The following is a 23,786-nucleotide window of genomic DNA, read 5'->3' on the forward strand; positions in this document are numbered from 1 at the left end:
AGTATTGAAGCTTTAAATGCTACAAATAGAGATGCGTGAGCAATAGAGATCAGTCTTACAGTGGTACATTGGTTATGTGGATAACTAGAAATTAATAACTTCTACTATTAAATTATTTTGATTCTGCTTTTCATTTTAGGTTTAGAAACTAGTTTACCAGCAAGTTGTGTTGGATTTTTTTCTAGTTATGGTTGCAGCTGTTTACTGTGAAAGGATACCCTGCGTCATGCAGCGTCCTCCTTGCAAACAACCTTTCTGTTTATCTGTCTGCGTAACTTAGCTAGTGATGTAGTGGTATTGCTGCATCATAATTCAGAGAGTTTTGGGAAACAAAAATAAAAATCAGTAGCAGTAACACTGCTGTTGCAAACTGACTTAGTTCTTGAACTCTGAGTGGCGATTTCGGTATGGGGAGCTGCGGTGTGTAGAGTACAGCTGGGTACTTCAGAGAGAAGCAAAGGCCCCTTCTGGCACGGGCAGTCCTCTGGAAGCCTTTCAGTGAGTGCTGGCACACTGAACAGACCGGGCGTAACTGAAGTGGATTTCATAGGCAGGAATAGGCACCATCTCTGTGGGGATGTTTTCAGAGGACAGCGAATTTCTACTTTTTCTTTTTTTTAAAAAAAAAAAACAAAACGGTTTTTAATTCCTGAAGGGAAGAGAGTGTGTTTGTAGAGGTGGGGGTGTTTCTAAATGTGAACCTTTTGAAGAGTGTGTTCATGAATAGCACACTGTGACTTACAAACCTCCACAGGATTGAGGAAGATGGGAGGATGGGTTCAAGTGGGGATGTCAATATATAGAAAGCATAAGCTGTGAGACTTGGCAGCGTATTTTATATAGAAGAAAAAAGGAAACTCGGAGAAGGTAAAGCAGAAGAGACATGATATTTTTCAGTATTTTTAGAGAAGTGATGGGGAAGTGAACAGGATTTTTTAAAGAAGCGGTGAGAGTTGTCAGTAAGGCAGACAGAGAAGGTAGGTGAGGAGCAAGGACGAGATAAGCATCAGCTAACTGCCAGCAGACCAGGATAATGAGGTAACCGTGGAGAGAAGAGTTTGGGCATCAAGGAGCCTGTTGCTCTCTTTTTGCAGTAGAACTGTCAGTGTGTTTGCTTTGAAGCTTTAGGTGTGTATATATTTAGGCAACATCCGTAGGTAACTGACACGTGGCTCTGTGTGTATGCATAAATGTTTCTTTTCAATATAAAACTTCGTGGTTTGTATTAGAGAGAAAATCACCAAATCTTTCTTGATCAAAACTCTTGGTTCATTTATTTTAACAGGACTTTGTAAACATAGAGAAACTGTACTGTGTAGTGCAATACAAAATCTGTCCCTTTTGAAAGCCTGTTGGAAGAACCATGCCCATTGGAAATTCTGTCTTTTTACTGGTATTTTGATATTTAGCAAGTTTTTCTGTTGTTTTTAATTTATCTGTTACCTGTGCATTTTAGTGTAGCCGTATCCTTGAGCAGACTGCTTTTCTGTTATGACACTGGTATTTTAGCCATCTTAAGTGCTGTTGAAACAAATATAATAAGAAATTCAGATTTGGGAGTTTTTACCAAGCTACCATCCCTCTACAGTAACAACAGACCCAAACGTCAGAGCATTGAAAGCCTGAGAGTGTCCCCTGAGTGAAACAGATTTGATAGATTTCTCATAATCCAGTGCTGGGGGGGAAAAGTGCACAAAGTAGTGAAGTATAAATAGCAAAAGGCAATTTTAAAATTATTTTGGTCATTGAAAGATGACCCTCATTGTTACAAAGAAGGTTCTGTAATTTTAGCCATTTTAGACTGTACTTAAGCACCTAAATATAAGTGACCTGTTCTTCAGAGGTGCTCAAAAGCACGGGTGGGTATAAGGCAGTGACAGGATTTGGTTAGGGGGGTGATGTGCTCTCACCCGCAGGAGAAAGAAGATTAGTTCTGGGAGCGTAATCTGTGCGGTCTGGAGTGAAGCAAGGTGAGCGTCGGGATAGCAGGAAGGGAGGTGTGGATCTGGCTTGGTGGTGATAGGAAGTTGAAATGCACCTCAGCAGCTTAGAAATAACGGACTTGTGAGCCTTCTCCACCTCAGAATACACTAATATTTTTGAGTGTTTGAAGTTGGGCATGTAAAGTGTATGTGTTGATTCTTAGGCTGAATGATTTTTCTAGTCTCAGTGTAATTTGTTTACAAATAAAATTCTGTTGGTGTATATAAAGTGGTATGGTTTACATTTATCTTATATATATTTATATAATATCTGTACATTTAAAAATGATACAGCCAGAGACATGGTTGTCATGTTTTTGGACATTCCCCTTCAGGGGAAGTTATGGTATGAATGATGACTTATAGTAAAGAAAAAGTGAGTGAACTGGCTAGCTGAGGATGCTAAAGAAAGGTTTGGGTTGAGGCTGTTGGAGGTTACTGTTCCACCCTGAAGGGACATAATAGCTGTGCAAACAAGTGGCATTACGCGTAAGGCCCTGGTAAGTGCCTCGGGTGAAACCTGTGTTCCTTAGTCCTGCATCCCACAGTGGAGGAGGAAAATGCTGGGGACCTGCTAAGGACAAATTCTTCCTTTGGTGGTGCCTTGGTAGCGCTTCCTCTGCTGTTCCTTCGGCTGGGGAGCTGGCTGCCCTAGACTGAGCCGCATACAGAAACATGCCTGGAAAGAAAAGAAATACTGTGTTGTAGGTTAAAATCTTGTTGGCCAGAGCTGCGGCCAAGTTGAAAGGCCCTAGTGAAATCTCTTGTCTGTAGTGGCCAGTACCTACGCAGCTGGGTGTCGGTGGCCTTGGATGGGGGAGGCGCGGCAGTGACCTGGCCGTGTGCTGGAGGCGCATGGCTGCTGTCAGGCTGGGTGAGAGAGGTCGTTGGGGGCAAGAGAGAGGGGCTAATTAGTGGCACGGAGCTAATGCCTTTTTAGCCTCTTGTCTTTCCCTTCCTAGTGAATCCACATTTGTAGTTAATATTTTATTTTGGAGGAGACAGAGGCCAAGAGATTGCTGCTCAGGAAGTAAGCCGGGATGATAAAAGGCTATGACCTATGTTCTTGCAGTGAAGTGCTTATATTCTGTTTCTCTGTAAAGGGTCATTGTTTCTTATTGTAGATGAAATAGTTACATCTTTGCTCGTAGCTGGTTTTGACTTGAAGCACATGCATTCCAGCAGAATGACGATTACAAAACTAAAGCGATTCCGTTGTCCAAGGAGTGATCTGCAGCAATAGGTCAGGCAGTAGGTTTCACGAGCCATGTTATCATTGGTTGCTGTTAAATTTTTTGCCGCAAAAATAGCACTGGAAATAGCATGGCATTCACAAGAGCTGAGGCTGAGATGTTCAAGGTAAGCAATGTACTACACGAGCCTCTCTAATGTTTTCTCAATTTATTGAAAAGCTTAAGTTCCACATTTTGCTCCCACATTTTTCTAACTTTTCCTTTAAAACAAAAAATGTTCTTTTTTTGGTGTTTTTTTTTTTTAGTTCCTCCGGGAGTGATACAAAATGGAGCTCGAGTTCTGAGTAGAGGAATATTTCCTGGAGCCAGGCCATTGCCAATCAACCCCATAGGAAGCATGGCTGTTGCAGTAAGGTAAGAGTGGCTCATTGCAGGATCTTTATGAAGTAAATCCGTATTGTGCAGAGAATGTAAAAGTGTATGTAAGCTCTGGTGAACAGATACTTTGCTACTTGCTAATATTTCTGAGGTTCTAAATGAAATAAAACTCTGCCACCTAAAATTTTTGAGGAGTTATTATTCTTCGCAAGATAGTCATGGCAGATCTATCCACCTGTTGCACACTGGTTTGTAGAAAGCAGTTTTATTTTCACTAGCAAATTGCAGATGGTTGATGGTGAGAAACTCCTAGAGTCACCTGTTTTTCTAAGTGCAAATGCTTTTTCCTGCTCCTCCCTCCCTCCCTTTTCCTAAAGACCTTTTTCTTGCATTAAATACCAATTAGAAGAATATAAATAATACTAAAGCAAATTCTGAAAGATACTAAACATATAGCTGTCACTTTGTAATTAACTTAGGTCTTTGTGAGGCAATTTCTTTCACTACAACTTCTATTTCAAGGTTATACGAAACGTTCAAGGGTAAAGGGTTGTTTGAAGATACTCAGCTTTTTCAGAAGGCAGGCCAGTAAGAGACATCTAGTGATGGCAGTAAGAACTGTGGTTCAGTGGTTTCCTTTACTTAAAGCAGTGATGGTTTATTGGTGGAAGAGCAGTTTGCCTTAGGTGTAGGTCCATTTTCAGTCAGTCACAGTAGAGATTAATTTGGTCAAGTGTGCTGCCCGTGCCCTCTCTTCCAGAATTCAGTATCTGCAAGAGCTATTTCAGCTCAGGCAGTTGGGTATTTTGGGTGGGGTTTCATAATGAGCACTGACCTCGCTTTGCGGGGCCGTTCCTATTACACCTTCTCATCTCAGAAAATGGCTGCAAGGCAGTGAAATAAAGTATCTTGATAGCTACTTATTCTGTTATTATTTATTTGGGATTTTTTTTCCCCATTTGCTCTTTATTTTTTTATCCCTTTCCAGAATCAGAGGATCAGTGTCTAGCCCTTTGGGTGCAGTATTTCCATCCAATAAATGGGGGGGGGAGAGAGAGAGAGAGAACCTATGACATTCATATGCTCTTGATGCTTAAAATACATAGAGGGGAAGACACTAATTGGAATAAAATCCATATTTTTTTGATGGGCAACTGTTTCAGTTGTTTTCACATTTGCTGCACTGAAGGGATGCAGCCCTGAGGGTCATCCTCCAGAAGTCTGCAGAGTTCCTCTCCATCTCGCATTACCAGTCTGGCCTTGCGAGCAGTGGAGGTCAACCGACTTCAGTAGCTTTGCTGCTGGCTTCAGCCAGAGCATATTCTGCACCAGTGGGGATTGCAGAGCTGTGGGAGTACTGCATCATTAATTATATATAACTTTTATGAGATGTCCAAGCTAAATGGAGGACATAGTGGTCTGAATATTCTCTGTTGAGTTTAACTGCATTTCCTGCTTAGATCCTGTTTCATAATCAGGGTTGACTCAAGGAGGAGATAGAACTGTTTTTCCTTCCAAGCCAGTTCAAAATTTCCTTCTGTGTAGACAGCCTCAAATTGCTATGCTGTAAGGCTGTATATAGTTAATTTTTATGTGTTTTCTGAGGACCACTTAATGTTTTTTTCCCAGCAGGTCGAACAGGATCTTTACCAGCTACCTGCTAATGTAGATTTGGGAAATTAGGGATTTTACTCCTCCCTTACTTATGTCCTTTTTGCTGTCTCAGAGAAAAGCATTTATAATTAGTTAATGCAGACATTTCTAATTCTTTTTGTTCTCTTCTCCAGCCTTAGGCAGTATTAGAAATAGCTTGCTATGAATATATTCCTGGTCTGCATGATGTCTGCTTGTATTTAAGGGCTCCTGCAATATCCCCTCTTCTAATTCTTTGAAAGAGGGCAGGATGGGGGAGAAGTGGCTTTGAAAGCTTTTGAGAAGTTAATTTAGACCTGTTCAGGTGCAAGAAGGTTGACTTCCTCTTCCAGCTTTCACCAGGAGCAAGGTCTGCTGGTCAGCCACGGGAGGGTGGTGCAGTCTCCTCTTACAGTTACCTGCAGAAATTATATGTCTCTGCCTATGTATTGAGAAGCCAGACAGCTTCTTTCCAAGAAGTTTTTACTGAAATGTGTGTATTCTTGAGAAGAGTTCCTTCGGTGCTGTAAGTGAAAGACTTAAAACCACCTAAGAAGGTGGGTTTCATTATTCATATAGAGGACGTCTAGCGTTTTGTTGATAGTGGATCCTTGCATAATAAATTAAACCTTTTAACTGGTTTTCTTTAGTTGCCATGTGTGGGAGTTACGGGTTCTTCTGTAAGGTGCTGGTCTTCTGTTGGCACTTCCTTGCTGTTTGAGCTATTTATTTCATTTCATGTGTCATTCATCATTTCATTTTCAGCATCTTAATAATGGTCTTTGGTTTTGTTGTTCCCCCAAACCGCGGGTGAATAACTTGCAGTATGTTGTTCTGTTGTGCAGAATGCCATTAGTGTCAAAACAGTTTCTTCTTAGGTTAAATTTGCAGTTGTAATTGGGTGAGTGTTTTGACTAATGTGTTTTTCAGAAGGGAGGCCAAAACCCTAGCATTGGACTAAGATGCTGAAATCTGTGATTTCTGATATGTTAGCTCCCATCAGTTGGAAAGTTCACTGTGCTAGTCTTCTTCAACAGTGTGACTGAGTGTAGTAGGTATTTCGTTCCTGCACAAGGTGTCAATGTGTTACTGTTCCCATGTAATTACATATAATTATTTTTTGTATATAAAATAAAATACAATTAAATTAAGTAGTTTGGCTTAAAAAACCCTACTGAAAAGTATTTAACAAACACGACAAATCCACCACTTTCCATGAATAGAGAATAGCAATTGAGGAGAGCATCATTATGTTGTTGTGCATTTGGCTTAAATTGCACAAATAGGCCTTTCGTTCCAAAGTAATCTACAAGTAAAAAGGGCATCCCACACTATTTTTACTTTGGAAATCGTCCTCTGGTGTTAAATCTCCACAGCAGAGCATAATTGGATGTGTTTTGACAGTAGCTTTTTATTTACTTTATTCACACCACTTTTAGCTTGTTTACCATCCATATTTTCCATGTTGTGGCTGACAAGTCGAAGACCCACATGAAGACAGCAGGGGAAAATAACGCTTCAGAGCTGCACAGCGTGTAGCATGTCTCTAACATGAGATCCATCATCTATATTTTTGGCAGATCATATCCCCATACAGTTCCCTGAGAGAATCTAAAAGCAAATGCAGTGGTAGTCTGGATGTGTAGAAAAGAAAATACTGACTTACAAAGGTACTCAATGAAAGCCAGCAAAGCCAGTAGAGCCTTACGTGCAGCAAGGAGCTGGCTGTGCTTTGAAGGTGAGCTCTTGCTCTTACTGTGTGCATCCATGGGAAAATACCTTTTACATGTTTACTTCGGAGGACTTCTGTGTCCACTTTAGTAGGCATAGTCTCTATTAAAGTGGCCAGTGCATCTGCCAATGCGTATCTTGGCAAGGTGCAAGAAGCTCTATCGTATATAATCACCTTCCACATGAGTAAGGTGTTACCAGTTACACCAACCCTTTGGAAGAGCACAAGCTTGGAAGCTGAAATAATATCAGAGCTGTTTGAACTACAGTTTCGGTACATTCAGCAGCCAGCCTCCACCATGATGTCTGTGACTTCTTTTGGTTATCCGTAGTGCATGCGTGGTTTGTGTCTATGTCCATGTCCTGCCGCAGTGCAGTAGGCCTACTGAGCCTGAGCCTCATCTGCCTGACATGGGCAGATCCACTGAGATGAGTTTGGTGGAATTTCACTGCACGGAGAATCTCGCCAGCTGTGTGGCATAGGCCTTGTAATTTGGTCCAAGTTATTCTGCAAAAGATGTTTTACAAACTATCTGTGGTAATTTTTATGTATTAGGCCTTTTTTTCCTTCTCCTCTGCTCCAAATGTGCACTGCTACAGAAGATACTGAATGGGCTCCCAGGGAATCCAGGGTTTATGAAGCTCTAGTCTTCAGTGCTTTTTCTGTAGGCATGCATCTCCATTTTTTGGGCCAGATTAAGGTGCTGCTAGTCCTGGCCCGCAGGGCTTAGTGGCCTGTTCAGTGGTCTGTTCTATGGGCAGGCCACATGAAAAGCCCATCCCATAACACCAGCCCACAAATGCGCGTGAGATGGAAGTGAAAAATAGGGAAGAAGAGTACCTTGGTGGGAGACCTTAAGGAGCCAGTAAAACCTTTAGGATTTGGGAAGAGCTAAGCAGAGCCAGTCCCAGTAAAGGTGCTTTGACTGGATTTGCTGTTCTCTTTGTTTGTCAGTGCGTCAGAAATGTCAGGATGGAGAGAGAGACTCCACTGCTTAACTGCCTTTTTTAGCTCCTATTTCCCCAGAATGAATCCAAGCTGTTGTTACAGGCTAGTTGAAAACTTCGGCAAAACTTCTCTATGTGCCACTTGTGCCTAGGTAATACATTAACTTACTTCTGGTAGTGTTTGTTAGAAATATTTTGGTTTTTAAAAATTATTGCAGGTTAAAAATAAGAATTAATGGGAAATTACTTGGGATTTCCCCCTTTTTTTAAAAATTTTCCTTTCTCAGCAAACGTTTGCAGCTTCTGAAGGAATTTCACAATTATCTGTAAAATGCAAACACAAACTTCCAGGGAGTTTCCTAAGTAAAAAAAAAAATTCCATTCCGGCTTCCAAGATGAGATGTTCCCTCTTCCGAGGGAAAGCAAGTGCATTGGCACTGGCAGAGCTACTACTCTTCCTTTATTTTGAAAAAAAAAAAACAAACCCAACCCCCAGAAAAACGAAACACTTGAAAATGCACCACTGACAAACCTTACCAACTTCATAATGAGCAGATTTTTAAATATCTGTTCTTCTGCTATTAATGCCACAGTCCTTGTGGAGCTCCTGATCATTGGGGTGTGAAAAGAATGAATTTTGTGCCTAACTTTATTTGAAGATGGAAGATTGTTATTTGCTATTATTTTAGGGCATATATTTGTTATATATAGGGCAATTACTGGATTATTCCTCAGGCCTAGCTTTCATTAAGGTGACTTTATTTCTCATGCTGGCTTTATTTTTGCTTTTTTTCCCCTCCCTTGAAGCAGCCATTCAAGCAGCGATTAAATAAACCAAACATAAGTAACATATGCAGTGTAGATGCCAAAACATAAGTAAAATTATATACTTAAATTATCTGTGAATGATTTTTTTTTTTTTTGCTTAGGTAAATGAACTGGTAGGTACTTCCTTTTATAAATTCTTAATTGTTTATTCTTAATGTTCTTGGTTATTACTGGCGTGATCAGCTTAACAAACCATAGATCATCCTTGTTACATTGCATTCCCTGTCCCATCTGAGCAGGATGAATTATCCTTGGTAGCTGAAGGAATTCTTCAGTAACAAAAGGATGAAAATGCTGGCTGACTTGATTATTCTTTTTTTGCAAAATGCAGAGGGCTGCATTTGTCTTAACTTAGACCTGCTTGTTGATACTGACAGAGTGCTCTTTCTGCCGGCAGTTCATGACTGACATTTACTGTAGTCCTTTGCATATGTTTTTATGTGGTGAAATACCTTTGTAAGAGCTTCTATCAATAGTGTGACTGACTTCTTGTTGTTGACTTTTAACTCAATAACCCCTGATAGGATCTCATCGTACAGCGAGTGAGCACCACTTATTTTTCATACGCTTGCTCATCCCCCTCTCTGCTGGTATGTAGTGGTTTTAAGTAACAGCTCAGATACCTGTAGCTAGAGGTTCTGACTGTCCTGAATTTCCCTTTGAAATTATGTTACCTGTATGGTAGAAAAGAGTGCTGCTTTTTTTTTTTTTTTTTTTTTTTTAAGCAAACTTGGAACATGTCAAAATCCATAAACCCAACTTACCTATATGGCTTTCTTCGTATCTTTTAACTTGGTGTTTCCAATTACATGCCAAAACTGTCACCTGTGGGTATACATTATCTGTCATCCAGATGATCAGAGTAGATAAAGTGATATTTAAACTTCACGTAGGTTTGCTTTGTTCATGAAAGAAATTTACCTGTCTCTTGTGTGGAATACAGTAAGTAATTTTCAGGAAAACTTTTTTGCAAACAGAATGTGATTACCTACCTTTTTTTTTAATCTAGTAAAGAAATTTAAGGAAGATGTGTTTGCCCTTGGTAAAATGGCTGAGACTTACTTTAATCTCATCCTGAGGAAGACCCCTTTGAAAAGCAGAGGCACTAAGACTGCACAAAGGACATTATTTCCTTACTAACTTGAGAAGATCCAGCTGCTGTGAGTCCCGTCTGGCTCCTGGTGACATCAGTAGCAGAACTCCAATCCATTGACAATGCGAATGGAGTTGGGCTTTCAAAAATCCAAACTTACCTCAGCAGTGCTTGAGGGTTGTATCATTGTGCTACAGTCAAATTGAAATATTTTAAGAAGAATCTGTGGATGGTACTTCTAGCTTTGTAACTATGGTTAAGATCCCTCAAGCAAATAAAGGAGTCCATGTCAGCAAGATGAAAAGCTCTAGAGACTGTCCCATGGACTTTCCTGAAAGAGCAAGGCACTGCTTTAAAACATTGGAAAAAATGACAATTTCTGGAAATTCTGAAATAAAGTTCTCAACAAAAAAAATATGGGGAAAAAAATAAGGTATTACTTTAAATAAATTCCCCCTCATTGTTATAATAAGCACAGAATTCTTAAATACTTTTTCTTCCCCTCTGTAATTTAAAAAAAAATAATCCAGAGCAAGCATTTATTTTAAAAATCTATTACTGTTTCAGTAATAAAGTTAGAATTCTAACCAGAACTGTGAGCAAAAATAGATTCCACTGGCCAAAATCTGTCCCCTGAAACCCAGGGGAGTTCTGTCTCCTGAAGATCTAGATCGAACTGAGTGAATCACAGATTTATTTCTTAGTGAGTGTGTGAGTGTCTAAGGGCAAGATAAAGCTTTAGAGTGTCTCAGAAGCGTGCACAGGATATGAATGGTTTAGATATTAGTTTATTTAACTCTTGTTAATCTACTAATATCCGTTGTAAGTGATTCTTCATATCGTATGTGTTTGAGCTGTTGTGTATCAAAATACAAATCAGATGAACTTACTTTCAGGGTACATGTGAACATGTGAACACTCTGTCTATATAACTAATTTTCATTTCTATGAATATCCTTTGCTAATTCTCTCCTTGACCTGCTTTCTCTTCCTTTTCTATTTCCCCAAGCAGAACTGGTTGGAAATCTTTCAAAATGTAAGTGAAAACCAAAGATTTTTCTGAGATGCAAATACTATCCATTTCCTGACCAGTTCCACCATAGATGCCTTTCTTCTCAAGTGTATTGGTATTTCCTTTCCTCCATTTAAAAAAAAATATTTATTTCTTTTTTTTTTTTTTTTTACTTTTCTGTGGTTTTCTATTTTTCTTTGTCATCATCCCTATTTGCAGTCCCTCCCTGTGAGATGCTAACCCCATAGTAGTACACCTTCCTCCGGGATATTGTTTCTGTAATCCCTGTGCCTTTCATTCTGTTTTTAGGCTTTTTTGAAAGGACTGGGATCTGGATTAAGTCCCATGGGCACATGGCCCTCAAGAGCGGGGCAAATGGGAGATGTTTTTTTGACATGCGGTTGCTCTGCTCCGTGGAACTGTAGCCTGCCTTTTATTGATAGTCTCTCAGTACAAACTAACAAATAGGAGTAGATCTAACAACATGAAAATGGGCATCTTGATTTAAATCCCATCCTTTAGAAGCCTTGTTCACTAATAACCTAGTCAGTAGGAATCCCATTTGAGTTCCCACCTATTCTGTCCTCTGTTTGTTTCCCTGGAGCAAGAATTTATTGCTATTTTTTAATGGAAAACTAGTAGCATGTGATTTTTATTGAGCCACATTGTTCTGACTATTAGCTGCCTAGTAAAATCAAGTAACTTTAATTTTATGCTAATTTATGGTAATTTTTAACATCTTTAAATGTAAATTTACCCTAAAAATGAAGAATCTGTCACTTAAAATGCATCACATGCTTCCTTGTAATGACTGATCTTAAGGAGTCGGTTATAAATTCACCTTACAACTAGTTTAGTATGGATGATTTCTCCTTTTAAGCATTTGGCATCCTCTAATGACAACCCCTGCAGTGGCAAGCCATCACAGAGTAAATGCAGCTGGCTTGCTGCACAATCATGAATGACATTGCATTTAGTTATTAATAATTGAAGGAGCTTTGTGTATTCCTTCTGGGTTCTGTATATAATTTATGGATCATAAAGCTACTCGAAAATCTAGGGGAAAATAATTTTGTTGAGCAAAAGAGGTTGGCAGGAGGCTTTCTTTGCTAATAACTGGGCCTTCTATTATATACATTTCTTTGAAAATATTGTAAATAAGAACGTTTGGAATGACTGATTAATTTGCTACCTTCTAGCATTGTCCTGTCCATGGTTCACGGAAGCCCGTTTCGTATTTCAGCAAGCTCTACAGACAAGAGCATTTAGATGAATAGGAACCGTGAATTATATACCACTCTTGTATTTTCCACCTTTCAGAAGTGGATAATACTCTGCTCTTCTGTAAAGAAACCAGATGTGAGGTCCATTCCCTGAAACCTAAAGCACTTTCCCATTTTTTAAGTAGAAGAGCAGTAATACTCTGGGCATCTCACTGTGCTGTTCCTCTTAAGAAATATCTGTCTTCAGGATGTGCGTTTAAGAAAAGGTTTTAATCCAACACTGCCATGAGTGTGCAAAAGCACTGTAGTGATGGCATGAAGATGGCAAGACTAGATTTTAAAGCCATTTATCATCTAGTAGTTTAAACAGTCTGCTTGTTTTGTTTTTTTTTTAACTGACAGAGGAGTTCAAGGCTGGTGAACTGGTGGGTGGCAAACATGATGCCTTTACTTGATGAGCATCCTCCTCTACTTTTTTTCAGCAGGAATTAAATACAGCACAGGGTCAGTCCATTCTTTAATAGACTTGCAAGCATTGTATTCTGTACTGTAAAGTCAGTGACAATGCTTTAATTCCAGTACAGAAGAGGACGCTATTTGTTTTTAAATGTATCGTATTGCCATAGTTCCCACAGTGCCGAGTACCATAAAAGGAAAGGGGAGCATGACAACTTCTAGAGCAAAACCAGGGTTTTTTCTACAATTTGTTTTTAAACACATTTTAATACTTTGTTGGCAGCTAGTGGCTTAAGATCATATTGCTTTTAAGATTATTCATAAACTGTCGCAATCAGAAATGTGCCTGGACTACTACCTGGGTGCTACACTTTGTTGCTCCTTCTGTCAGGAAGAATCCTACCTGGAAAAGAGTCTTTGAGAGGAGGCAAAACCAGTACTCCAGAAAGCTCGTTAGTGTATCTTCCCCACAGTTTTGGTAGTATCATTTTATATGATAAAGAGGATATTTATGCAACTCATCAGAGTTTATTTAATACCTGTCTGGTAAAATAAGGGGAATTTTTTAGTTTTAATTTTTTTTTTTTTAAGTGTAAACTGTTAGTTGAAACGTAAATCAGGACTGTTCAGACATCACTTACTTGTGACCATCCCCTGCTTGCTCTTGCCTCTTGTGCTGTTACATGGTTACATGTCTTCTGGCTTGTTTTATGTGTGGAGTTCAATCCACAAGCAGTCTGAGTCAGGCTTTGACACCTGCCTGCGTGGACATTACTTTGATAGTCAGAGTTTCAGATTATCTGTCAGTTGGCTTTACTTTATCATCTTTTGCACTGAAGCAGGATCACACTTCTGTGGCTTCTAAGACTCCTTCGATCTGTTTTTACAGGAATGGAATTACAAACTGCCGGATGCGGACAGAAAGCGAGCAGTCCTGTGGCTCTCCAGTTGTTAGCGGTGACCCAAAGGAGGATCACAACTACAGCAGTGCCAAATCTTCCAACCACAGGAGCACATCACCTGCTAGTGACTCCATTTCCTCTTCCTCTGCTGATGACCAGTATGAATTTGCAACTAAAGGTAGCCAAGACAGCAGTGAAGGAAGTGAAGTTAGCTTCCAGAGCCACGAGAGCCATAGTGAAACAGAAGAGGAGGACAAAAAGCAAAATCGGAAGGAGACCAAGGATTCTTTAGCTGACAGTGGGTATGCATCCCAGCACAAGAAAAGGCAACATTTAATGAAGGCGAAAAAAGTACCAAGTGACACACTGCCTCTTAAAAAGAGACGTACAGAAAAGCCTCCTGAGAGTGACGACGAGGAGATGAAAGAAGCAGCAGGATCGCTCCTGCATTTAGCAGGAATTCGATCCTGTTTGAACAACATCACCAATCGGACGGCAAAGGGGCAGAAAGAGCAAAAGGAAACCACAAAAAATTAGAACAAATCAATGATTTGTTTGAACTTACAAAGTTTTGTTTCAGCACGTCAGGTGAATTCTAATGATTTGTGGCAATATCAGCAATTTTTTCCTTTTTTGTTTTTCTTTCTTTTTTTTTTGTTTAGTTTCTTTCTTTTTCTTTTTCTTTTTTTTTTTTTTTGGACCCTTAAGATTTTTATTTTTAAAGGAGATTGAAGCCATAGAACTCATACTGACACTCAGATAATTTACAAAAGCTTTTCATTACCTGAAGACAAAAATTAACAAAAAAAAAAAAAAAAGCCAAAATCGCCATTACTTTCTCCGGCTTGTCAAAAATGCATGGTTGAATACATAGTGACATCAGCGTTAATATGATGAGAATAAAATTGGGCACTTGGAAATCCCTCTTATAGTAGAAGAGCTGTGCATAATTTAGTAATCATTCAGGCCTGGCTCTTAAGAATTTTTTTTAATGGCCTATGATTGGATTAGAAGTGAATGTCAATAAAGAGGTTTGGGGGAAAGAGGAGGCACATACTTCTCAACACCAAACCCAGAACCACCTAGTGGCACTTGGATACCTTGTGCCATAGAAGTCTTCGGACAGCCACGGGTGGCAACGGCGCAAACCGTAACGCACTTTTAGTGCTTCGTGTACTGTATGTGGCTCATAATGTGAAGACTGATAACTTTAAGTTTGGAAATTTGAACTATGTATGCAATGGGTTTCAGTGAAATAATGAGAAGAAATAAGAGGGGGGTGCACTGTTATAGCATCGTTAATCATTGAATTCTGTCTTCTATATTAAATTAAAAGAATGTTCAAAAAGCCATAAGCCTGAAGATTGGCACTGCGTGCAAAAAATAATAGGGAAAAACAAGCTATGTCTTCTAAACTGCCTGAGTGAAAAGCAATCAAGTCTAAGAAATTACAGTAGATACTAAGGAAGGAAATACATCAGAATCTTTTTCTGTGGATCAAATCCTTGATCTAACTGGGGAAACAAAGCTACAAAACCTGCCATTACTAGTATTCTGTATTAAAAAATAAAAGGAAAGCATATTGGTGAACAGTAAAATTCAGAAGTTCAACAAAAGAGCTCCTACACTGCCCTCAGAAGTGAGTGTGCAGTTACCGTCAGTCAGGATTCATCTGTGCAAAAATGACAACAGATTTCCAGATTCAACCAGCGTAGCCAGCAGAAGAAATTTGATCCGCGTTGCATGGATTCCTTTTGGGAGGGGGGGGAATACAAAAAGCAAACAATTTTTTTTTATTCAAAGATGACAAAGTTCTTGTAAGGTAAATAATGTATTTAGCATGAAGCATGAATTATTTTCATATAAATATAGAAAATAGAGAAAAAGGCTATGCCTCTAATTTTTAAGCCCTTAGGCTTAGAGTTTGTTTTTTGGGGTTTTATTTTTTTGTTTGTTTTGTTTTTGTTTTGGTTCTTTTTTGTTGTTGTTGGGGTTTTTTTGAAGCAGGTGTTTAAGGTTTAACCTTCTTCAGGGACAAACACTGACTGTTGGGGAACTTACTCTGCAATATTAAAAAAATAAAATCTTCATGCTCTGGTAGGGCTTGGATGGTTGAATTATACTGCCTTGTCTGCACATTCAGCCCCCCTCTCCCTACTTCTGTTTAAAAAAAAGGTTAAAAAAAAGAAAAAAAAGTAAAAGTGTGTCCTTTCTTCGTCTGTACATGTGTAACATGACGCAATAATCTGAGGGCAAATTTAGTAGTGAGTGTGTATGACAGAATCAAGAGAATAATGGGAGGTTAAATGAGGAAAACTCTCTGATTTGATTCAGGAATAAGTAGACAAGAAAATAGCTTTGCTAATTTGCCATGAGAAAATGAAGTTAGTAAAGAGCCTTACTGAGGTGTCCAGAGGAAAACCAGTGTTACAGAGAGTGTGATTCAGGTATAGTGCTACTCTCCTGGTAATGATGACTATTAGATTGGAGACCCCTACAGCAGAGGAAAGCTGTAAAATAAGTAAGGCAGCCTCTCTCACCTGGATTCGTGAATTTGGCATGAAAAATTCTACATTTAGAATATCCTAGAGGCAAGAAGAAAATCCCAGGCACCAACGACTTACCAAAATTGTTGGTTTCTTTAAAAGAATACAGGTTTATGTCTATCCCTAACAACTGTTTCAGGCAGCAATTTCACCAAGACAGATGTAGTTTATGAAGAGTGAGTTAGAGAAGGCTTTGACTTTCCACTCCATGGAGTGAACTAAAAATTGCATTTGGAGATGCCTGTGGTGTGTGTTCATTTAGGAAGTGGAAGGGCTGAAGGGTGGGCTGGTCTGGACCCGGTCCTGTGCTCCACAAGCATTTTGTCATGTAAAGAACAGGGCCCACTGGGGGCAGCACACCAAAACGGTGCCTCTCCTCCCATCTTGCCCAGCATGTCCTGGGATCCAGGAGCTGCCTGGCAGCTGCCAGAGCCCAGCACAACTGCCAGCTATGCAGATGAAAGGGGAGAGCCAAGGATGGTGCAAGGAACAGCTCTGCGCTTCCCTCAGTTTGCTGGGGCCGATGCCAGCAGGGTTGATTCCCAGCATTAGTTAAGTCAGGAGTACATGGATACTAACTTTCGTTGGCTGCCTTAAGATATTAAAGTTGGGGAAAACAGGAAGGACCAGTCCCTTGGGCAGGTAGCACGGAGATGAATGAGCCATAGCTTTTCCGTTGTGTGACAGGACTGGGATAATTGGCTTCTTCCCAGATCCGTGCTCCCTACAGCCAGAGTCTGTAGGCAGTGAACCACGCAACCCCTGCACGAGAAAACTTGGTCCTTCATCTTTGTATGGACTTTGGGAAGAGTAATTTGAAGGAGAAAATACTACAGCATCTGTTTGCCACCACCCTTGCTCATTAATGCATAGATGCACCAGCTCGAGAGTGGTTTAATATTTATCAAAAAGCAACACTGAAAAGTCAAATGTAGTGGCAGAAAATACACTCAAACTGTGGCTCAGCCATCTCTGTCCTCCAGAGAAAGCTGTGTGGTTGTGTGCCAGTGGCCAGATTGTGGCCGCAGTCACGGCACTAATTCCAGAGCAGCTTCACTGATTGCAGTGTGTCGGTGCAAATGAGATCAGTATCTGCTGAACAAGAAGTACCATTCATTAATGTGGACTCTTGGTGGCTAAATATGTAATTACCACTAGTATTACTCACCCTAGAAAACAGTCATTTTGCATAAATACCTAATTAGGCAGGCTATCTTTTGATATATATATATATATATAATCTATCTAAGACTTCAGCAACTCCTTTATATACTTGCTGGTAAACCGAAAATGTTGGCAAGCATCTATTTTCGTGTAAAATTTGTTGCTCCTAGTCTGATCTGCTGAGGAGGTGTTATTCAGTAGGAGTTTACAAAGTTCTGTTCCGGATCCAGCAGTTTGGCTGAGGGCCCATGCCATCAACAGATTATTTCTGGAGTTGAAAAACAACTTGTCCTTAGTGACCCTTACTCTGACTGTTAATGAGAAGAGCGTAATTTGAATTGGTATAAAATATTTAGGAGTCACTTTTAGAAACATTTTTGTGCCTGGCTGACAATGGCAGCTTTGTCAGAACTGATGCTAGTTCATCAGAAAAGTTTTCTTTTTTTGTAAGAATTGAGACTGATCTGTTTTCCAAAAAAATATATAATGTCGACTTTTCAATCCAGTTGTCTCTACTTTGACGAAATCATGCCAAAATGGAGTGGTAATTGCACTGTATTACGAACTCTCTCACTTGCCAGACATGAGGTGGTTTGGTTTTGCTTGTTTGCTTCCCTTACTAAGCCATTTTGGGGTGAAAAGTTGGCAAATCTCTAACTTTCCATTTTCCTCACCGTATCAGTATTGCCAAATTAGCGTTTCTCCAAGACAGGTCGGGGCTAGGGGAATCCCAGCAGGTCAGCAAGCATTTAGTGGCGAGTTTCACATCAGCGTGCATTGTCAGGGTCGCTCGGACTTCGCGGCAGGTTCCTTTGGAATATGCCTTTTGCAGCAAGAAGCTCTTGCAGGCCAGAGCTAATGCGACAAGCAGATCTCACCGGCGTCTGCAGGGAGGTGAAATCTGCCAGTCATGCTTGCGTTCTGCAAGCAGTTGTATGTCCTACTGCATTTTGATGCAGATTTTGCCTGCATTTAAAAGTTCAAGCGCAGGTCTTGAACAGCTTTAATGTATCACCCCATAGCTGTTTCTGAAAGCGGTCTGGTTCTTATCTTCTGGCAAAACCAGCAGCAGTTCTACCAAGACCACAGGGTTTTACAGCTGAAAAGCCTGATGTGGGAGCAAGGGGGTGTGCCGCGTAGGACTAGAGAGCTGTCCTGTGACTGCATTCTCTTCTCACTGGCAATTCAATTGAGGTCCATATTCTGGCTCCTCTCTCACCTTAACGGGAGAAGGGAATCCCGAAAGAGGTGCATCGGCTCACAGTGTTCGACTGAATTACTGTCTACTGTTAGAAAAGATGCAGAGAAACTCTGGGGGCTGCATTCTTCACTGGAGTGAGGTAGAATTACATCGACATACTTTAGCAGAGAAAGAAATCCTAAACTGTGCACCAAATGGCACCAGGGATAAAATGTCCAACACTTTGTCCCATTTTTCTTGGTAGCAGTGATTGATTTTCACTGAGATTTTGGCTCCGAAATCACCTAAAGATGATAGGCACTACCAGGTTTTTTAGAACCCAAAGGTGTCTGATCTCCTTTGCAGTTAGTGGAGCTATAGACACCCAAGTGCTCCTGAAAATCTTTACTGTTTCACTATTATTATTATTATTATTACCATTTTTCATTGAATCTGGCCCTAGGCATTTTTGAAAACATTACTCTCCCATGCTCCAGGATCAGAATAAAACGAGAGAGAGAGTGCATTTCCAATTTCAGATGCAATGCGCTTTACTTCACTTCATGGAGAATGCAAACCCAGCTCCTTCAGGTATGTCACGACTGCCTGAATAGCTCATTGGCGTATTTTGTAGGAAATATTTTGAAATGTTTTCTTGACTTTGCCACCAAAAGAGCATTTGAACCATACATCCTCCTGATTGTAACAGAAAATCAGTGTTGACCGTCTGACTAGTTACGTTTTAGTAGTGTTCTTCACAGCCCTCCAGTAATATATCAAACACTGTTATGCACATAATGCAGCACTGTGATCTAATTTAAATAATACTTTTTTATTATTTATACTACTCTATGTAATATACATCAACACTTTGCTATATAACCTAAGTGATAACCCTCTTCTTAGTTATCTGCCAAACTTTGGATTTCTGTTTGGTTTATATTGCAGTTAGCACAGTTACCAAGTTGTAATGATGTCTCTTTCCCTCTGAAATGGGATGTGTTCCGTCAAACTATACATTTTGTGTGTTTCTGTTTTGAGCTGGAGTTTATAAGGATTTACACACAACATTCGGTGTTCTGTATAAATCTGCATACATTTGTGAATTCATCTGTTAATCCCCTTTTATTTAGAAAGTATTAATTGATGGTGGTTTATTAGGGATTTTTACTTTTGCATTTTTATTTCTAGTACTGGTTATTCTTGAATTAAGCAGAGACTTGTCAGCTGGGTTGCTTTATCTTTAATCATGTACATGACCTTATAATTCTTCCACAGTTCAGCAAACAAGTACTAGCTTCACTGACCAAAAGAAAAAGTCTCAACCTAATGTGTCTATGGTGCTGTATTTTGCTGGTGTACATTTGAAACCAGAAATGATTTAAAGGTCACTTTTGAGTTGTTCTAATAAGTAGCCTTTCCTGGTTTGGGGAGTTTGGGTTTTGTTTTAGCATTGAAACAAGGTATATTTATCTGAAGCTATATAATGGTTTTTCTACTGTATCACGTTTCCTTTTGCAAAGAGGGGGAAATCAATCTGATGTAACGTCCTTTCACAGTCAGTGGAAGGGGGTTTTGTTTCACTTTTTCATTTTCAGTGAATTTTATTAGGCTTTGGATCAGGCCAGCAGTTACAATAGCTCATCGTCTGAGGGTTGAAGGGATAAATGACAACTTGTGCTGGCCCTCAGTGCTAGAAGGGATTTTACTGGATGCTAAAATTACATGCTGGATTCTGGGATGGGTGATCGTCTAGAAATGGGAAGCTTTTTCACTTGTTTACTCTGGTCTGAAATCCCAAGACTTTCTTTTTTCATTCAGATGACATTGAACTTGAGTTCATTTTTAAGTTACTAGAGCATTGTACGATTCCTGAGTATGTGTGTGGGACAATTGAAAGTCATACCTGTATCTGATAACCAGTTCCATGCCTGCATCATTCACACTCACTACTTAAAACTGCCATGATGTAAAATGTTGGGGGGAATGATTTGTGTGTGTATGAAAAGCATTATGGACTTGTACATTTTTTTTTTATACTCTGATCTGTAATTTCTGAAATATTTTGTTTTACAGAAAAAAAGTGATAAAGCAATCAAAAGACCAAGAGATTTATTATCAATGCTTAAGGGTCACAGGACCTTAACTGGCCAATAAGTTAGTTTAGTACAGTGATAAGCCAATTTTTTTCCTGTACTTGGCGTCTGAAACTGCCAGTTTCATCAATATTAAAGTACAAACTGTGATGAGGAATGAACAGTGATGTTAAGTTGTATTTGTGTTTACCTAAATGAGCAGTCCGAAGACAAGTGCAATCAGCTGATCTTTAGGAAATATGAAAATGTTGATTTAGAGGCATACTTGCATTTTACATTTTCTTGATGTGTAATCATATTGCCAAAGACAAACTATTTCATCAATTATTATTGTAAATAACACTTTCCCAAAACCTACCATAAAGTTTCTGTGATGTATTGTCTTCCAGTTGCAATAAAAATTACTGAGTTGCATCAATTGAACAACTGTAGTTGTGTGAATATTGGCTTCAAAATATGCCCAGATATTAAAGAGGAACAGCAGTGATTTTTTTACAAATTAATTCCTTAAATAGTTCCAGCCCCCGTGGGATGTTACCTGTATCTCCACTGCAGTTGATACCAGCTCATGTTAATTTGCTGTCATGTGCAAATGGCTAGACATACTAAATTGCTGTTAAGTTGGGGCCTAATCTTCCCTTCTCGTCAGTTTTGCAGCCTGGAAACAAAGCTGATTTCACTGGGAATTGTATCTTTTTTTTTTAATTGGCAACAATCCGAAAAGATTCAGTAATAAGACATGTCCAACAGTGTATATATAACATCCTGAAAAACACTGCTTTCTAATCTTTTCATCAGCCCTCCCAAGGCTTTACTCTGGTTTCTGCAGCACTGGAACTCTTTTAATTCTTTCACCACATTACTCCTTTACCTTGCGGCATGAAGGGACTGTTTGCAGGAGGAAATCCTGTAGAGCCAAAAGCTTCAAAGCTGGTTGCCTAAACTGACATGATCCGTAACCGCCTAGGAGGTATCCTGCTCTTCAAACACTTCGAGGCCCCCCCTCGTCGCCATGGACTGCTGCAGGAATCAGTAATGCTCTTTGGTCACTGGTGCTAAAAACTGCCCAGTCGGTGCCTCGCTGTGTGCATTCAGCAGTCCAACCTAAGTCTAGAGCTGAAGAAAACAGCGCAGAAATCATCTCTTCAGAGAGTGAGTAACAGAGGGTGTAAAAAAATTGTAGTTGCCTCATGGCTTTCTCCAATTAAACCTTAGAGTAAAATCTTACGTATAAAATCATTTCCCAAACAGTGTGGTTTGAAAGTGTTCTATGAACAGCCCTATGTATCTATAGATTACATTTTTTAAGGGAAGAAGAGAAAAAGCCCCTCTGTATTTTTCTCAGATGAAAATCTTTCCCACACCTGGTTTGAGACGCTGCTGCAAAAACATCAGCCAAGGAGATGAGATGAGAAGAGACTGGTGAGAAGGAAAAAACACTTAACTATGCTCTGGACCGTCTTCCTCTAATGGATCCTCCCTCCCATCTGCTGCCAGTTAAGCACGTATCACGCAGCATGCTCTGTGGATGGTTCCGTAGCGACACGTAGAGGAGCAGGGAGACCCGCAGACTCCACAGAAAATGTTTTAGCCTTTATATGCAAGGCAGTAAGCTTGCCAAGAGACTGGTCTTGCTTGTTTCAACATAGGGCATTACATGAGGGCCTTAAACTAATGATATCAGGCTTGCTGTCTGAGATATGTTGCGTCCCCGTTGTGCTACAGGCTTTTTGTGCAACCTTGCAATTTGCCTTTCATGGGCAAAGCAGTTCACGTTGCAAATTTTCCTTCACTGCCAATTAACGCAGACTTTTGATCGCTCATTTGGGTATTTAGAAAAGGACAAAACCAACCACTTACATAAACACCTCTCCTGCCTTCTCTCCAGTCTCAACAGCCTTATATCCACTACAGGTTATGTTCAGTTTGTCAAAATGCCTTTGACAAGCTGTTGGGCAGCATGAGCACTTGGAGTGATTTATGTACCAGCTCTCTCTGCTGCTCTTTGGTGCTGGCTGGTTGTCCTGCTGCTTTGGGCGTACTTGGTTCCTGTGCTGCTCTTTCTTCAGGGGTGTCCCTGCTCCAGCATGGGCCACAGTTGCTCCAGGGCATTCCTGGCCTGCTGTGGGTGGCCCATGGGCTGCAGTCCCTCAGGGGCACGCAGATGCCTTTTGACATCAAGTGGATCTCCAACAGCCCTGCATTTGCCGGTTCCTTTATTATATACATCTGAGAAGGGGTACTGCCTGCTCCTCTGGCTGCTCACAACCGTGGTGCCCAGCAGGTTTGTCATTGACCTCAGCTGGCTGGAAGTGGCTGTGATTAGCTCAGGGTGGTTCCTGGTTGGCTTCCACGCAGAGGGTGCTGCCAGCCCTGTGCCAAAATCTGTTCCTGCCAGGCTGCTGCAGCTCCTCAGTCCCTCAGCACCTCAGTCAGGGTGGCGGCAGTATTTGGCCTGGTCAGGGCCTGCCCTGGCCCTTAGAAACCCTGGGGGGCAGGTGCCATGGCTGTGATCTGGGGTGGAGCCCCTGGGGGCTGCATGGGGTGGAGGGAGAGCACCTACCGGATGGTAGGGCTCCTGCCCCTCACCATGTGGGAATAGGTGTGGTGGGGCATGTGGTTGTGCAAGTGTGCGACGCAAGGCACGCGCAGGCCTATGAGCCTTGACATCACTGTTTTTTGGCTACAGAAGTCCAAACAACCCAGGTGGCACCGGCCGGGCGCTTCCCACTGAGGCTGCAGAGCTGCCACCACGCCTCCCCGCCCGGATACCCCAGCAGGCTCCTGCCCGAGGCCTGGCTGCTGCACAGCCGGGGCCGCGAGGTTTGCGGGGCCCGAAGGAGCGCGAGCAAAGCAGACCTCACCAGGTCAGGGCACTCATGGGAGAAAAACCACGGTTCCCCAGGCTCACCCGGCTTGTTTGCAGGGGCAGGGACCTAGAGGGTGTCTCACACAAAATGGCTACGCCCAAAATGCCTTAGTCTGTATGGCCTCCATGTTCAACTCCTTTCTTTACACAACAAAGTCAGTGACACTGACTCCCCTGTACAGAGGAGCATTTGACCCTTGTACTCGCATATGCATGCTGTCTGGTGAAGTCCTCTACAAAGAAAGAAGAGAAGGTAAGTAGCAACAAAAGGCTTTGTTCTGTGTGCTCTAGATCCTGTATTATGCCAGGAAATCACATAACAATGGTTTCTGTGATGTCTACTTCTTAAAGAAACATTATAAAGGAATAAATCTTCCTCTTTAACACAGCGTGATGCTTTGACTGGGCACATTCAATCCGCATAAGATAATTAAAGAGTTTTTAAACTTCATCATAAAATACAGATGATTAACAATGGTGAGAAACTCCATGGAAAACACTCTGTGGTAAACATCTGTCAGAATTAATAACAAACATACACTCTGCTTTTAAT

General features: G+C 40.7%; 1 protein-coding gene across 13 annotated transcripts in view; it reads left to right on the forward strand.

The window, feature by feature from the left end:
• The window catches only part of FOXN3 (forkhead box N3), a 212,508-nt gene extending 191,718 nt beyond the window's left edge, over positions 1-20,790 (forward strand). For all 13 annotated transcript variants that reach the window (XM_086750096.1, XM_086750091.1, XM_086750103.1 and 10 more), the window contains 2 exons: positions 3,481-3,589; positions 13,366-20,790. In XM_086750096.1, the coding sequence (XP_086606222.1) occupies positions 3,481-3,589; positions 13,366-13,915 (659 nt within the window). In that variant the 3' untranslated portion in view covers positions 13,916-20,790. The remainder of the gene's footprint in view (positions 1-3,480; positions 3,590-13,365) is intronic.
• Positions 20,791-23,786: the final 2,996 nt, after the last annotated feature.

Source organism: Chlamydotis macqueenii, chromosome 5 (assembly GCF_036417535.1).
Source record: "Chlamydotis macqueenii isolate bChlMac1 chromosome 5, bChlMac1.mat, whole genome shotgun sequence".
Taxonomy (NCBI): Eukaryota; Metazoa; Chordata; class Aves; order Otidiformes; family Otididae; genus Chlamydotis; species Chlamydotis macqueenii.